Here is a 15,244-nt window from a genome sequence, read left to right as displayed (position 1 = left end):
TGATCGTGAATACTGACATTTAAAACTAGAAATGGTAACCTCCCTCCCTTCAATCAGTGCTACAAGCTCACCTGTATTATTTATGCTTATGCCCTCTATAAACACATCACAGACACACAGCAAAGCTCATAATTGCTCTAGACAACTTCAATATGAGATTCAATGAAAGAAAAATCATTATAAATGAAAATAGTTAAAATCCCATAGGACCCATTTGGCAGCATCCAAAGTGGGACATGGATGTCCCAATATTAATTTCAAATAAAACAGCCATATTAGTGTTTGAACATGATATTTCACAACAGCAATATGGCTAGCAGTCTAGCCCAGAAAGCTAACTAATGTATAGTTTCACTCAACCACAGAGCAGCTGGCCAGAGCCCGGAAATCAGCTTTCTGTCCAGCGTTTCCATTTTCACATGCTATAATATCATTCTCTCAACCATAACTCCACCAAAATATTGAATACATTTGCAAGCTTACCGGCATTCAGGAGGTTGATATATCCTGAAACGATCCCCACCAAGCTGGGGGAGCTGTCAGGTAATCTAAACCAGAAGAAACATCATTCAGCCCGGATACAGTAGACACAAGGAAGATTACCTCAAGTGAATACTTCTTTGTCCCACCTACTCTGATTTGATCAACGCCGGTTTCATCCAATAGTAGAGCTTGAAAATAAAATAAAATAAAGAGAAAAAAAATTCAAATATAAAAAAAACACAAACAACATAAGCTATACAAATAGCTTTTTTTTTATGACAAAACCAGCAAGGCAGAAGAGAAAATATATTTCCCTGCTGTGTGCTTCACATGCAAAGCCAAAACTTCCTCCAATCGAGGCGCCATAGTGTAACGATGGTGCTGCTGTTTGCACTTATTAAACTACATAAAATAAAATAAAATGTCCTGGGACACTGTATTTAAGTTTCTGCATATGTACCACTTATTCCACTTCCTGTCTACTTTGCATATAATTAGTTTAGATGGTATTGGTCCACCCTGGCTTTGAAGATGAGCGAATGATGTTTACCATGCACCAGTTTCCACGCCTGTGTGTATTGACCTGCATATTTAAATACTTACTACTTCATCTAAATAGACTATTTGTTATAAACATTTCGGTAAAAAGTTACTACTCGCAAATACTATGACAGTGCCAATGTACAAGGACTAAATTTGACCACTGCATTTAACCCACCCAGGCATTCCATTCTATAACATTTGCTGTTTAAATGTATTTTTCATCTTTACGCAATATTAAGCTTAATGAAGGCCCCAAGCAGTGTTTATGAATTTCTCCACGTTCTCATCTGTAACGATATTGCATCTGTGAATAAACAAACCATAAATGTTTACAGGGGTTCCAAGCATCTTGTTTGCTCGGCGAATCTCTCTCTGTAATAGAACGCAAAAGAAAAACACAACAGGGCGAATAGCAACCCAATTTAATCCCTGTGATATCCTTTCCGCCGATATCATTTGGATACAGGAACATTAGATAAAGAAAAGTATATGCATGACATTTACAAATCTGATACACGATTACACAAGGCCTGTGGTAGGTACAAGTCGACAGTGTTGGAAATTCAGTCCTTCAGTAGTTGAACATGTCTGCAGCACCTCTGCAGTGCCAGAGTTTCCCCCCAAATATGACGCATCAGCTACGGCTCATCTGCCATAAGAGGAGAAACTACAAAACACGTAGCGTTTGTCAGTACAAACGGAGCAATGTGGCTGTGAAAAGCTGTAAAAAATAAATGCATTACCGTTAAAGTGGGACAACTTCTTGGCCACTTTTGTGAAGTCATTTCCAGAAAAACAAACATATAAAGGGTACAATTTCAGAAAAACATACAACATTAATAATAGTCTATACAATATTGATTTCTGCATTATCTCAACCAAGTATAGTACAAAAGGGTTCCAGATTATGGGCTTCCTGCAGTTTTTCCAAATATCATTTTTTACAAACTGATGTTTCACAGCTGAAAAGTGAGAGTAAATCAAAAGTATACAGCTTTAGCACAGTGGAGACACATGTGCCGATTAGGACCGAGTCAAATTCTTAAGCAATCATCATCATCACATGTGAGCCAAAACGTCAATGAAAAAAATTCATTCATTTCCAGCTGCGGGACCTCTAAAAGAGGTTTAGGCGTCAAAAGTGGAGTCGACAACTTTGCGTTACAGATATGTCACAGTAGTTCACGCGTGTGCTAGATTCAATGCTTCCTGCAGACAGATCTACTAGAGTATGCATTCATATGATACCTTTATTACAAATAATTCTTTTTTTATCAATATTCAATATTTGACTAAGACATTTAAATACTGACTTCCCTCTACAATACATTTTTTTTAACGGCGTTAACCTATTAACCCCTTGCAAACCAAACATGAAACACCTTTTTGAAAATGTTACACTTTGTTCCTCCAAACGGTTCAACAGTTGGAAAGCCGTGAGTGGCTGGATTGAAAAATAGAGATTTTCTTTGCTGGTTATTTGAAGGTTTTTGATTTCTTAAAAAAAAAAAAAAAAGCAAAAGTCCACCGAGGCCTCCGTGCTTGGAGGTTGTTATAGTAATTAGCTTCCTGTGCAAAGAAAACGTGAGAGCGCCGTCGTTGAATGAATGCGTCGAGGTATGGAGAGGTCGTTCAGAGACTCTTCGGTCAGATGGAGGAGAAAAGTGCAGCAGCTGGTGAAAAAAAGAAGCCAAAAGGACTTGGAAAAACAACGATAACAAAAATAATAATATAATAATATTAAAGAAAACGCGTCCCCTTTAGCTGTAGCATCGGAGCTAAAGCACCACTGCAAATACATTAACTGAAAAAAATACAAAAGTAACTCATGCATTAAAAGAGTGCGCGGCTGCTCGTCCATTAGCACTCGATAGGATCCACCTCCATTAGCTTACTTCCTATTGGCTCAGCCTGGGTGGGCCGAGTAATAACAGAGTGTTTTTTTAATACAGAGGTCCAGGCCCGTCATCCTGAGGGAAATGCGAACTGAGGAGGGACTCCATGTAGGAAACGTACCCGCTGTTGGGAGTGTAGCTGTCGGACATGTGCTGGGCGGGCGGGGGAGGGGAGACGGCCGATAGGAGGGGGTCAGAGTTCAAGGCCGATCGGAAAAGCGTCGACCTGGGCGTCAGTGTGGGGTCTGAGCCCAGGCCGGACTCCGGTAAAACGTTGGCCAAGGCGGCGCTTGTGTCCATTTGGGCCTCGGGTTCCATCTGAATGCCGTTGCCTGGGGCGACCTGCAAGGCTGCGCCGGGCTGGGACAGAAGCTGAGGGCTCGGGGAGGTAATACTGTGATGCGACGCTGCTGGCGACGCTGCCGGGGCCGCGGCGGTGGGGAAGGCGGGGGGACCCGACGTCTCCATGGGGGTTTCGGGGGCCGGGGCTGAGCTGGAGGGCAGGCGGGGTCGCTTGGCTGCCTGGGCTTCATCTGCTGAGAAAGTGTCCTGGAGCACAGGTATAGCCTGAGGACAGACAGAGGAAGATAAATCCATGAAATTATATATTTTGGGTCACCGACAAGGACTAATAACTGCTGTCAAATAGTATTTAAACCACATTGCACTCCCATACAAGCCTAACATATCCCAGCATGCATCTCTCTTCACCTGGCTTAGCCTTATTTAACTGTAGTCTACACATACACATTCATGACATTGCTACACATTTTTCCCTTGATACTGGGTCCATTAAATGACTCACGAGACGGGCCCGGACCCTCTTGGGCAGTTCCTGTTCCAGCAGGTGGATCTCTGAGTGTTTCAGTATCAGCTGACTCTGGTCCTGAAACTCAACCTAGGAAGAGACAAATCAAAGTCAGGTTAACACATCAAGTAACCATTTGTTTCATACCAACTCAAAGGGGCTGGACATATTCCCTTTACTTCCAATACACGATTAGGTCATGATTAGATGAGAGTGCGACTGGGCACAGATGGACGAGGATGAAAGGCACAAGTTGCAGAGGAAAGATGAGCGGGTGAAGAGAAAGAAGGGTGAGCGAAAACATAAAAACGTGTCCTCAGAAAGCCGTGTCTGATTCCCAGCCACAGCAAATGGTCCTACTGTATCAACAACCATGTGTCCTCCCCCAAAGTGTCCTTGACCGCAGCACTGACCCTGTAATCTGCTTAGCCACGGGATCAGAACACGAGCTAAATGATTCAACTTTTAATGTGGTTTATAAAATGAACAAACACACAAAAGTAATGCGTGTGGACGATGGCGAGCAGCTGGAGGCGTGTTGTTTGTAACACCTCTCTGAAGAGCGAGCCAGACACACAAACTAATATGTCGGGAAGCATAACTGCATAGTAAACGCAAACAACAATCTGGAAGGCCGGCTCAGTATTGTACTTATTACTGACATTAGGCTGATGTTCACATCCAGAGGGGAATAACAGCTCACTGTGTGTGTGTGTGTGTGTGTGTGTGTGTGTGTGTGTGTGTGTGTGTGTGTGTGTGTGGTCACAGCCTCACTTTAACTTTGTTGGCTGGTGTATTCCTGTGTTTGTGTGCGTTTAAGTGACTGATTCCACCATCATCTTCACTCCTGCACATTCCAGCCTGTAAGCACTCGTTCGCCCCTGTAACTTTGCCCCTGAATGCACCGGCGACGCTAAATCTCCCTGCTTTATGTCATCGTGGCAGACTGCAGCAGGACGTTTGGTCATGAGCTAGAAGGTCAACCAAGCTTAACACATGTGGATAAATACCAAACTCACAAACTAAAAATGATGGAGAAAGCCATGAATATATATATCTAAATATGAGAGAGAGAGAGAGAGAGAGAGAGAGAGAGAGAGAGAGAGAGAGAGAGAGACATTATCACTCTAAAAGAGCTGAGGATTAATTACTAGAGTGTCTAAATTAAAATACATTTCATTTGTATAGAGCTTTTCCAGATGCTCAAAAATCTGATTACATGAAGAAATAAAGTGAATTGAGGGTAAGAAAGACAGCAAGCAAATAAGAAACAATGAAGAAAATAAGAAGTACATTAATAATCAGTAGTAAGGACGCAGACAGTCAGACAGTCAGTCAGACAGATGAAGAGCTGCAGAGAAGTGTTCTTGCTCACCTGGTAGAGCTTGTGGATGTGTTCCCTGACGAAGGAAGCATTGACCACTTTACCGTCAGAGGTACCAATGACTATCACCTCCCCATCATCAGGAGGGCCGTTACGCAGACAGTCATGACTCTGAAAGAGGGGAGACCAGATTCTTGGTTGAACTTCTACCTCACAGGCATTAAGCTACAGTAATATCTTAATGAAGGATTGTTTACATTTATGTTTTCATCATTGTATTTTCATTTTACAAGATCTTTAAGTTGAAAATTGTGTTTTTGGGCTCCACATACACACACACACACACACACACACACCACACACACAGACTCACTAATATGTTTTCTGGGTGCAGATTGTCGCAGTACGCGCCGTCTTCATAGTTGACTTCGTAGAACGTCTGTGTTGCTATGCCGATGATGGTGGAGTGGTAATACCATCCGTCGCTGTTTCTGCCAATCACCCTCTGGCCCAGAATTGGACCTTGGGAGCTTTTGACTGCTGTCCGAGACTGAAGGGAGAGAGAAAAGCAGACAGAGAGGAGAGCTGAGGTCAAACGGAGCAACCGTCCCTAAAACAACCAACCAACCCACATAAACATCTACTTTCTGAAAACGTGTTACTCGACTCCGACAGCCGACACACTAACGCCGTCTGTGTCTGGGCCGTTGCTCACCTTGGCAGTGACCCGTTTGTGTTTGTGGCAGGTGACAGACACCACATACGGCCAGTCGGCTGGCTTCATGACGACGCCGGCAATGTGGGCGCAGGTGACGTGGAAGGAGGTGGCGCAGTTCTCGTATGAGCACTGGATGCAGGCGCCCCGGTTCTGATTGGCGCTCTTGCCGTAGCAGTACACACATTTCTGCAAGACAAAAACAAAGAGCACGGTCAGTTCTTTAGGTTGTAGACAAACAAAAGTCCAATGCTATGAAACGTACAGCTCTAATGTTATCTGGCTGCTATCCTTTCTGTTTATTGGGTTAACTGAAGCTATCATCACACAGACGTCTCTCTATCTCTCTCATCCTCCCTCCTTCTTTCCCACCTCCTCATTCTGACAAATCACACACACACACACACACACACACACAGGGAGTGGTTGTAGTGCAGCACCGGGATGATCAATACGAAATAAAAATTCTTTATTAAACTGCCAATACTCCATTTTGGTGCTCGCGCTGGAAAACGTACAACAGCTCTCAACAGGGCGGTGCTAGGCCGTATTTCAGCGGCTGGACTCCGACCTATTTATAGTTTCCTGCTGGTCAATTCACAGGCAGGCACTGGCATGACACCAGAGGAGCGTGGAGGACACTTAGTGGCATCTGAAGAGGGTCACTGTCTGTTCCCTCGCCTGCTTATCCCTCTTTTACTCTTAGTGTTTTTACGTTGAATCAGCATTGCAAAAAACAATTACCTTTGGAGAGAAGCCAAACAAACCCCGGTTGATTTTCACCAGGTTGGGGGAAAAAAGAGGAAAGAAACAAACCTGTGTGAAATTACACCACTGTGACAGACGGTGGGGAAACACAAATACACCACACCCACACACCCACACACCCACACACCCACACACCCACACACCCACACACACACACACACACACACACACACACACACACACACACACACACACACACACACACACACACACACACACACACACACACACACACAGGGTGCTGAACATGTAATATAAATTGGCTGCGAGGCTGCATGTTCATGTTTGATCAGCTCGGTCATCCGAATCATTAGAGCGGAGTTGCTTTACATGGTCATTTAAGAACTGATGGAGGAAACGTAACATTAACGGCGTTCGGATGCAAACGTCCGCCAGCTTGTTTTGACAGATTATCCTGGGGGGAGAAGGAGGAGGAGGAGGAGGAGGAGGGAGATTTGTGATAATGCAGCAACAAGCCGCTGCCTGTGAAGTGAGGTCGGCTGAACGGCGGGGGAGAGGGAGAGGGAGCACAGAGTGGGATGGAGCGATGGTGAGGGGGGGATAGTGGGTGTGTGTATGGGGGACGGGGGGTGAGGTGTATTAAAAGACGCGGCAGCCATGGGGAAATTGCCTGCTGTCCGTGGGATCGATGCAATTCACTTGGAGCGGTGAGAAATGACGGCTGATTATTCAGACGTTCCCCCTCAGCACATCTATTTTACCCTGCAGATCCTCCGCCGCTCGCAGGAACACAGAGTGTTCCGTGAGGAAGAGAGAGACGGGGGCGACGAGCAAGAGGGTGAAACAAAACGTACCAAACACCAGAAAAGTGAGAGGTCGGGGGATGGCGAGAAATGGCATCAGAGAAAAGAGTGAACTTGAATAATGCTACGAGTAACGACAGAAGAGTTCACTGACAGAGAGAGTGTCAAATGAGCGTGACCACACTTTAGTCCTGATTCCTTCGGCCTAACGTTGCTCTACTGTATTGAAGGCTGACATCATCTTCTCTTCTCTCAGTCAACACCTTCGCTTACCAGATTCTTGCGTGTTTCTGGAACGCCACTGACGTCCACCGGCTCCCTGTCAATGGGACTGACGAAGCGCGCCTCGGCCACGGCGATGGCGCAGATGACATGGACCCACCTGGTGATAGACAACACCATCTTTACAACAGCACTTCCTGTAACGTTTGCTTAACACTGACAGCTGTGAGATCAACAGGAAGTGAGCATCGCCATGGTTTCTTTTCATCAAGTCATCTTGTTGGTGACCTCGAGAATCATTACATTAGGATGAGATTAAAACAGAAATACATTTTGGGCATATCTGATGGATTGGTTGATGCCTCAGTTTATCAGACATAAACTGCTTCTAAATTCTGAAGACTTGTCAGATCTGTGACCCAAAATGTTTTAAATATAAGGACAAACACTGCTTCTCATCTTCTCTGCAGGTCTATAACCTCTAACACCAAGTTCTTGCTGTCATTGCAGTTTAGATACAGGACTGTATATCTCACCGGTGGTCTGTAGTCGTCTTCAAAGCGCCTCCTCGCAGGTTGCAGAGACAACACTCCTGCAAAACAGATCAGAAAATGGGAATTATGTTTAAGCTGTGAAGCATTAGCAGAGACAAATATCAACTATTCAATCTAAACAAACCCATAGAAAAGGCTGATCTGTCATCATTTCAGCTCCATCTAAGACTCATGTGTTCTTATTCATTATTAAATGATTGTAATTAAATCAAACCTGGGATCTTAACATTTGATAAAAGCATGACGTAATGTGAGGCCTCACCACAGTCCAGGCCGCTGCTGCACACCTGGAGCACGTCCAGGAACCACCGGCTGAGTCTGGCTTCACACCGTAACAACCTGGAGCAGAGAAGTTCATGACCGCACAGCTCTAACTATTGTTTTAAAGCAAGTTTCAAAAAGGAGATTTTAAATCAAGCCCTAACTTTAACTGGTGATTAGTGGGAACGTACTGATTCAATTAAGTTTGGATTTAAAGAATTTAAAACCCCATCTAGGTTCGGTCTTCTCCTCTGAAGTGAGTAAGACGTGAGCTCATAAAGTTATCTTGTGATCCAAATCGGAGTTTAAACAGTCACAACCAAAATAACTATATGAGCTCTTAAAACCAAAAGCTCTGCATTGCAACACGGACGAGTCTCAATGATTTTAGTTGGTCGTCGAGCACAAAACAATGAGCAGCTTTGTTTCTTGACACAGTTCTTTCTGCTTCATGGACTCTTATCCATAGCACTGCTGCTGTTGCTTCCCTGGCTGAGCCCGGCTCATCACTGGAGGACTAATGAACTGGCCTTTAGGAAGTTACAGTCCAGCTTTAAGGGTAATAAGAACCCATGGGGGTTAGAGTGTGTGTGTGTGTGTGTGCGTTAGTTCAGATGGTTGATTTTGCTGCCGGATATTACAAAAAACTGCAGATATCTCTCAATATACAGGACCAATGAACATGACCCCTCCATTACCACATGTTTCATTCACCTGCAAGAGACAGAAACATGTGTAGTATAAACTGATCACAAGAAGAAGTCCAGGTTGGTTCCATCCCACACAAGAGACAGAAGTGCCTCAGTCCTCTCCAGGCTCACTGCAGCTCTGGTTTCTCACTCACTACTACAAGATAACTGATCTCACTACAGGGACCACCAGAGCCAAGCACAGAGAGATTCCTTAAACACACACACACACACTGCCAAACAAGCTGCCTGTCCTTTCACACACACACACACCGCTTTGACAGATGCTCCATGCCCTCAAATGTCAACTTTCCTCAGGAAGAATTGTAAGCCATGGAAGCCAGGTAAATAAGAGCTGTGCTGCCTTCAGAGAGGCCTCTCCATCACGCGAGCAGCCTTTCAGTTTAACCAAGTCAAGGAGAGTTAATGATGAGCGGTGCAGCCGGGGGATTGAGCAGACAGTTTGTTGCGCTGCCGTGGTGGAGAGTCTTCTTCTGCGCCTCTTATTTTTCAGCAGTATTCTCAGGGGGTGCAGAGGTAAAAAATGTGAATAGCAAAGAGGAGAGTGAGGCAGAGAGGAGTGTGTTTGTGCCTGCTGCTGTTTGAGACCGGGATTTTGTGTTACAAATCAAATGTGGCAGTGTGTCGACATAAAAAAAATGTGCCTTCTTGCTTGTGTGTTTTTTTCAGACTTCAGGAAGTACTTTTCTATATCTGTTGGCCAAAACTTCAGGCTGTGGATCTCACATTCAACTATCCATGAAAATCTGGCCTTAACCCTCTGAGCGCCTTTTCCCATTTTGATGTAGCTGATCACAACATGCAGGCCTTTTATACTTACTGGCATGAACTTGCATGTAGCAGGATGAGCAGCGCAGCAGGAGGCTGGTTCCATCCTCTCCAATGTGACAGTTGGAGGGCAGAGGCTCCGTGTTTCCCGAGCCAACGCTAAAGCACATTTCTGGGATGAGGGGACGGGTGAAGCTGCCATGATGGGGAATGTTGCCACTCTGGGATTCGTTAATGAAGAAGATATCTTTATGGGGCTGACGAGAGCAGAGGAGAGAAGACGACAGGGTAATTATTAGATGGAAGTTGATTGGTTTTCGGTTACGTCTCTGACCTCAGGCTGGGCATTTAATACATTTTCATACTCCAAGCACCCTCACAGCCCTGCAGCACCATGTGCCCACCTTAGTGAAGGGACAGAAGAGCGAGCACACAGCACAGTAGGGTTCCAGCGCCGCCACGGCAGCGTTGAAGCCTTTCTCCGCCAGGAAGTTGGGCGAGCGATTCTGCCACAAGTGCTCTTCTTTCTTGATGTCGCTGTCCAGTGGCATGGGCGGAGACAGATCTACTGGGAAAGAAGAAGAAGAGTATAAGAAATATGCTGCTCACAGATTTGTTTCCAGGTAATGACATTTTCTCCAAAAGTGCGGGTAAGGCATCTTAGAGAAAGATCATGGATCTTCTCAAACAAAGGATTACTGTCTGAGGGACCAGAAAGCAGCACATTGTGTTCCAGACAACAATACTCCTGATATAATTGGCTGGTGAACACAAATAACAGAGGGAATCAACAACTGGCTGTTCTGCGCCTGTGATCAATTTTAACAACCCAAGCCCCTGAAGGTAGAGATCTTGAACATTTGTTATTGCTGGACAGAAGGCAGGAGATCTGTTTACAAGTTGGCCATCGAACCCACCATTTTCTCCCGCCACCCCACTCGCCTCTCAGCCCCTCCCCACCTCCCCTCCCCCCCGTCCAACCAGCTGAAGGACAGGCACCGTGAGTGGTCTCTTACGACTTAAAGTGACTTTGAAAGCAGGTCATTGGGAGTCATGATCCCCGGATCGATAAGTGTCAGTCAGAAAATGAAAAGAGAAAGACGGAGGGGAGGGGATTGAAGCGAACCCTTTCATGCCTGGTGTCATTATCCCCACGGGGAGCTGCAGTCCCATTTGGTTTTTCTTTGGCCGGACCGATAATCAAAACAAAAATGGTGTCCTCTTCATTTCAGGTAACGTGACTGAGCGAGCCATGAAGACGGAAACAGAGCAGGAAAAATTAAGTAATGTAATGTAATGAAGCTGTTGAGTCATTTTTCCATACAATCAAGTAATAGATACAGCCACACACACACACACACACACTTGCATACCTTTGTCGGTGGGTTCTTGCTTGACAATGGATAGAGGAGATCTCATCGGAGGCTTGCTTAGGGGGTGACGGCGACTCTTCTTGACCTCCATCTTCACCTTGTTGTAGGATGCCTGATACAAACACATTCCTCACGTTTATATTCCATAATTAAAGCCATGAGAGGGGAAATAAGCTTGTTTGAGCATTTCTCTGTTTGTTTAGTAGGACCGGATTCATCCAAACAAACTAATCTTACCTCTGAGGCCTCCAGCGTGTTGATTGTTGCCTCGTCGTTCTCTTTTTTCATCGGGAGGCTTGCCACAGTTGCATCGTCGGCTTTTGTGTTGTCCATTGTGTTGTCCAACGTGTTGCCCGACGTAGCGAACCGTGCAAAGGCTTCCTCAAACCCGGTCATGGCCTGCTGGAAGTTTGCCGTCCTCTTCTGCTTTTTCTGCTTCTTTTTCTCGACATCCTCCGTAATGCTCGGTGGTTTTTCTTCTGCTGGTAAAGTATGGAAGAAACTGATTAAAAATATGTCTTGATGCGAGTGAAAAGGTGATGGGACATGATTGTGGGGTGGAGGCTCGGCCGAAAGGTACCAGAGGCAATGTGATGGCATTTTAAGGTTCCTTTCCTCATCTACATATAAGTAATAATGTTTGAGTTATGTTAAGTTACTATATGGTTGTGCAGAGCTTGAATTTGAAAGGAATTGGAGTATTATTTGAGGGTTACTTTGGAAACTACATAACTGAAAAACCACACACAAACGTACTGCATCAACAAAAACACTTCACATCCTCCTCACCTTCGGCGGCTGGAGTCTCTGCTGCTTTAGCCGCAGCTTCCTGCTCCTCACGCTCCATGGCCTCTAGGGTCATCATGGCCTCTCTGGCAAGCCGCTCGTCCTTCTCCTGCCTCCGCTGGGCCTCGCGCTCCTCCACCTGCCGCTGGTAATCTGCAGCATCCAGAGAGATACCGTCCTCTGCCAACACCTTCACCTCCTCCAGCTTCAGACGACGGAACTGCTTCATCTTCTGCATGGCCCTGGGGTGGAACAGCGAGACGGGTGCATAATAATTACATTAATGTAATAACAGATGGATTTTATGCCGTGGCCCAATCCATCACAAACACACACTGTGATATCAGCAGTGTGTGCAGAGCAGGAAGCACATATTGGATGTGTGCCAGCGTGGAGGTCAGCTAGCCACAGAAAACAACACACCTGTCCATTAGTACCCATGTCATGTTTGACCTCTCACCTTCGCAGGAGGTTGGCCCTTTGGGCGACGCGATGCTGCCGCCAACCCTCCAGTTCAGGGCTGCTGAGTTGCGTGGCTTTGAGGTGGTCCAACAGTGTGCTGTCCTTGCCCTGCTTCCACAGGTCGTAGCGGCCCGGCTGCAGGCAGCGCACAAACACATCCATGGAAATCTTCACCATGTCCTTACGACAGGAACACTGGAGACAAAAAACAACAGAAAAAGATATGTTTTATAATATATATGTTTTACAACAGCAAGGACAGCAGCTTTCAGCATAGAAACATAGAGGAAGTGAATGCACCGACACAGATACAGAGGGAAACATACAGACACATCCTTTCTGCATGTTCCGATTGTATTCAATTATAATTATACAATTAATCCCCCCATACGTTCACATTTTAAAAACCAATGAACCAGGCTTTGTCACTATGGTGATAGGGCTGCTAATGGAGCCACATTGGTATAGAAATTAATTATATAGGCACAGAAAGAGGCAGCTATGGCAGAAAGAAAAATAAATCAGAGAAAGGAGAGGCTGGAGATGAATGAGGGGGATGTGACCACAGGAAGATCAAAGATGGGGGAGGAGAGAGAGATGAAAATGAAACATTTTCCTTAGCGCCTCGCTTGGTGTATTACATTGTGGCCCTATTACAGCCCGGGCTGAGCCGACAGCCTTATGTTCAATTACTGGAAAACACAGCGGCTCACCCTCGCCAGCAAAACAATATCCAACCTACATCTCATCTAGACACCACTTGACAGACGGAAACATTAGAATATGTTGGTGGCGGTTGTGGGAGCAGGGAGGGGGGCGGGCGTTGGGGGCAGAAGAGCATGGGTACGGCTGATTGTTGCCATCATGAAACATTCAGTGAAAGCAGAGCAACATGGCGGGGGAAGGTAACAACACAGGAGAACATTAGACCTACGCTTCTGTTTCATAGACTGTACCTGCTCAAATTCACCATTTCCATTTGTAATAGGATTATGTGGGCCATTTTACTTTTATGAAAGCATTAAGGGGTTATGAAGATTCTTGCCGTCCTCTAGGGCCCGGGATGAGTTCCACTTTATTATCATATAAAAAGTTAATTAGTGGCAGGGAACACATTCGGAGATGTACAAAACCTGTGAAAACAAAGACTCAATCTGAGGCGGGCAGTCAATGAGCCCTGAAGTGCACTTAGGGTCCTAATGAAGCTTAATTATGAGCGCCGCAGACGCTAAAGGGCCGGGGAGGCTCCGAGGATCAATACACCAAGAAATGCCCTGTGTGATTCTAGTCCGAAGGCTTTAGTCTGGTCTGACCGGGCCCACGGTGGCTCCAGGTGATCATACACACATACAAAATCATAATCATCTCAACACAAATGCTTTCAAGAATAAATCCCGTATAACAAAACAAGGCTTCAAAGTTTTTCTTCCCACAATAATTCATGTTTTGCATTTAAATCAGTTACGCTTGCCTAAAACAGCGTGAAAACATTTTTAATTGCAGAATATTGATGCACTGATAGTGAATGTGAGCCTTCTTACTGTGGGATTTACTACTAAATGTCACCACTTATTGATAGAAAGACTGTTGTGCTAAGTTGCGTGAAAATAATTGTGTCCATACCAGCCGCCCTCAACCATTCTCACTGCTTTAGTAGCCAATTTGTTTTTATAAATAGAACAGAGTGTGTAACCTGTGCTGCCTGCTTTAGTGGGTGCTAATGTCTCCCCTGCTTGTCCTCTGCTCAGGACCCATTCTGATGTCCGAGCCCAAACCTGACGCTGCCAAGCTCCAATCTCAGACAAAGTCCAACTCAGCAGTTCATTTTTCTGTGTTTCTGTTCCAGAATATTGTTGAAATAATGATAAATTGCTATATTTCCTCTTCCTGGCTTGGCCGCCTTAATTTCCTCGACTTGGTCTCCCTCCTCAGACATTATTCAGTGAAATGTGCTGAAATAAGGATGAAGAATGATGAATAATTCGGTTGTATTGTTGATGTTTGGTAAATATCTAATTTTCCCCAGTTGTGATGAAATGAAACATTACCACGGCCAGAACTAAAGACAGCCCCTTCCCCTCTCTCTCTCTGCTGTTACCACACCAGAATACAGCCGCCTGCTCGTTCAGCACAGTGCGGCAGGTTGCGTTTGGGTGCTGGAGAGAGTCGTTGACTTAATGAGTGTCCATCAATAGGCGCCTGCCCACAAAGTGTCCTTGAACCGATCCCTCAAAAGACCAGCAGTCAACGGCATAAAATGTAAATGAACTGGACGGAGTTAGATGCAGTTATTGCACTCGTCACACGTGACCTTTTCCACACGGAATGTAGGAAAGATGACGCCACAGGATTCCAGTTATAATCACAAAGTGAATAAAGTGTCCTTGGCTAAAGCATATCATGTAAAAATACATCTAAGACTTAAAAAAATGGAGAAATCTACACTTTGTGTTCATTCTATTCGCTGACAACACATGAAGTGTCGGCGCCATGATAGCAGGTCTCCATCTTTTCAAAGTTCTGTTGTATTATCCCAAATAAACATAGTGTGCTGGAGTTAAAAGCAACAACACTACCTCACCACTAAGGCAAAACTATGTATCTTATTTATATTTACTTATAGTTATCATAGGCAGAGGGAGCGCATGAATAGAGTCTACAGATAATCTAGCAGGTCCAATGCCGGCATGTCTGGGCTCAAAGAAAAACAAAATCAGCCAGCAAACACAGAGGGAGTCGTCTCCTCTTCTCTTCGAAAAATGAAAAAGTGCTGTGATTAAGTCTCGGAACAGATTTCTGCTCCACAGA

The 15,244-nt window shown here is 45.1% G+C and overlaps 1 protein-coding gene across 3 annotated transcripts in view; it reads right to left on the bottom strand.

The window, feature by feature from the left end:
• Nucleotides 1–1,440: 1,440 nt before the first annotated feature.
• kdm4b (lysine (K)-specific demethylase 4B) overlaps nt 1,441–15,244 on the bottom strand; it is a 28,171-nt gene continuing 14,367 nt past the window's right edge. The window contains exons 9-22 of one of the 3 annotated variants that reach the window (XM_076153050.1): nt 12,435–12,631; nt 11,978–12,216; nt 11,426–11,670; nt 11,189–11,300; nt 10,220–10,383; nt 9,868–10,072; nt 8,339–8,415; nt 8,059–8,114; nt 7,574–7,682; nt 5,769–5,957; nt 5,427–5,603; nt 5,105–5,224; nt 3,727–3,819; nt 1,441–3,488 (exon numbers count right to left, since the gene is read on the bottom strand). In XM_076153050.1, coding sequence (XP_076009165.1) covers nt 2,970–3,488; nt 3,727–3,819; nt 5,105–5,224; nt 5,427–5,603; nt 5,769–5,957; nt 7,574–7,682; nt 8,059–8,114; nt 8,339–8,415; nt 9,868–10,072; nt 10,220–10,383; nt 11,189–11,300; nt 11,426–11,670; nt 11,978–12,216; nt 12,435–12,631 — 2,502 coding nt within the window. In that variant the 3' untranslated portion in view covers nt 1,441–2,969. The remainder of the gene's footprint in view (nt 3,489–3,726; nt 3,820–5,104; nt 5,225–5,426; nt 5,604–5,768; nt 5,958–7,573; nt 7,683–8,058; nt 8,115–8,338; nt 8,416–9,867; nt 10,073–10,219; nt 10,384–11,188; nt 11,301–11,425; nt 11,671–11,977; nt 12,217–12,434; nt 12,632–15,244) is intronic. The other 2 variants (XM_076153051.1, XM_076153052.1) reach the window with 2 other exon arrangements.

Source organism: Genypterus blacodes, unplaced genomic scaffold (genome assembly GCF_046128005.1).
Source record: "Genypterus blacodes isolate CSIRO-AG114 ecotype Tasmania unplaced genomic scaffold, CSIRO-AGI_Gbla_v1 ptg000058l_1, whole genome shotgun sequence".
Taxonomy (NCBI): domain Eukaryota; kingdom Metazoa; phylum Chordata; class Actinopteri; order Ophidiiformes; family Ophidiidae; genus Genypterus; species Genypterus blacodes.
The sequence above is the reverse complement of the archived record's forward strand: the minus strand, read 5'-3'. Positions and strand labels throughout refer to the sequence as shown.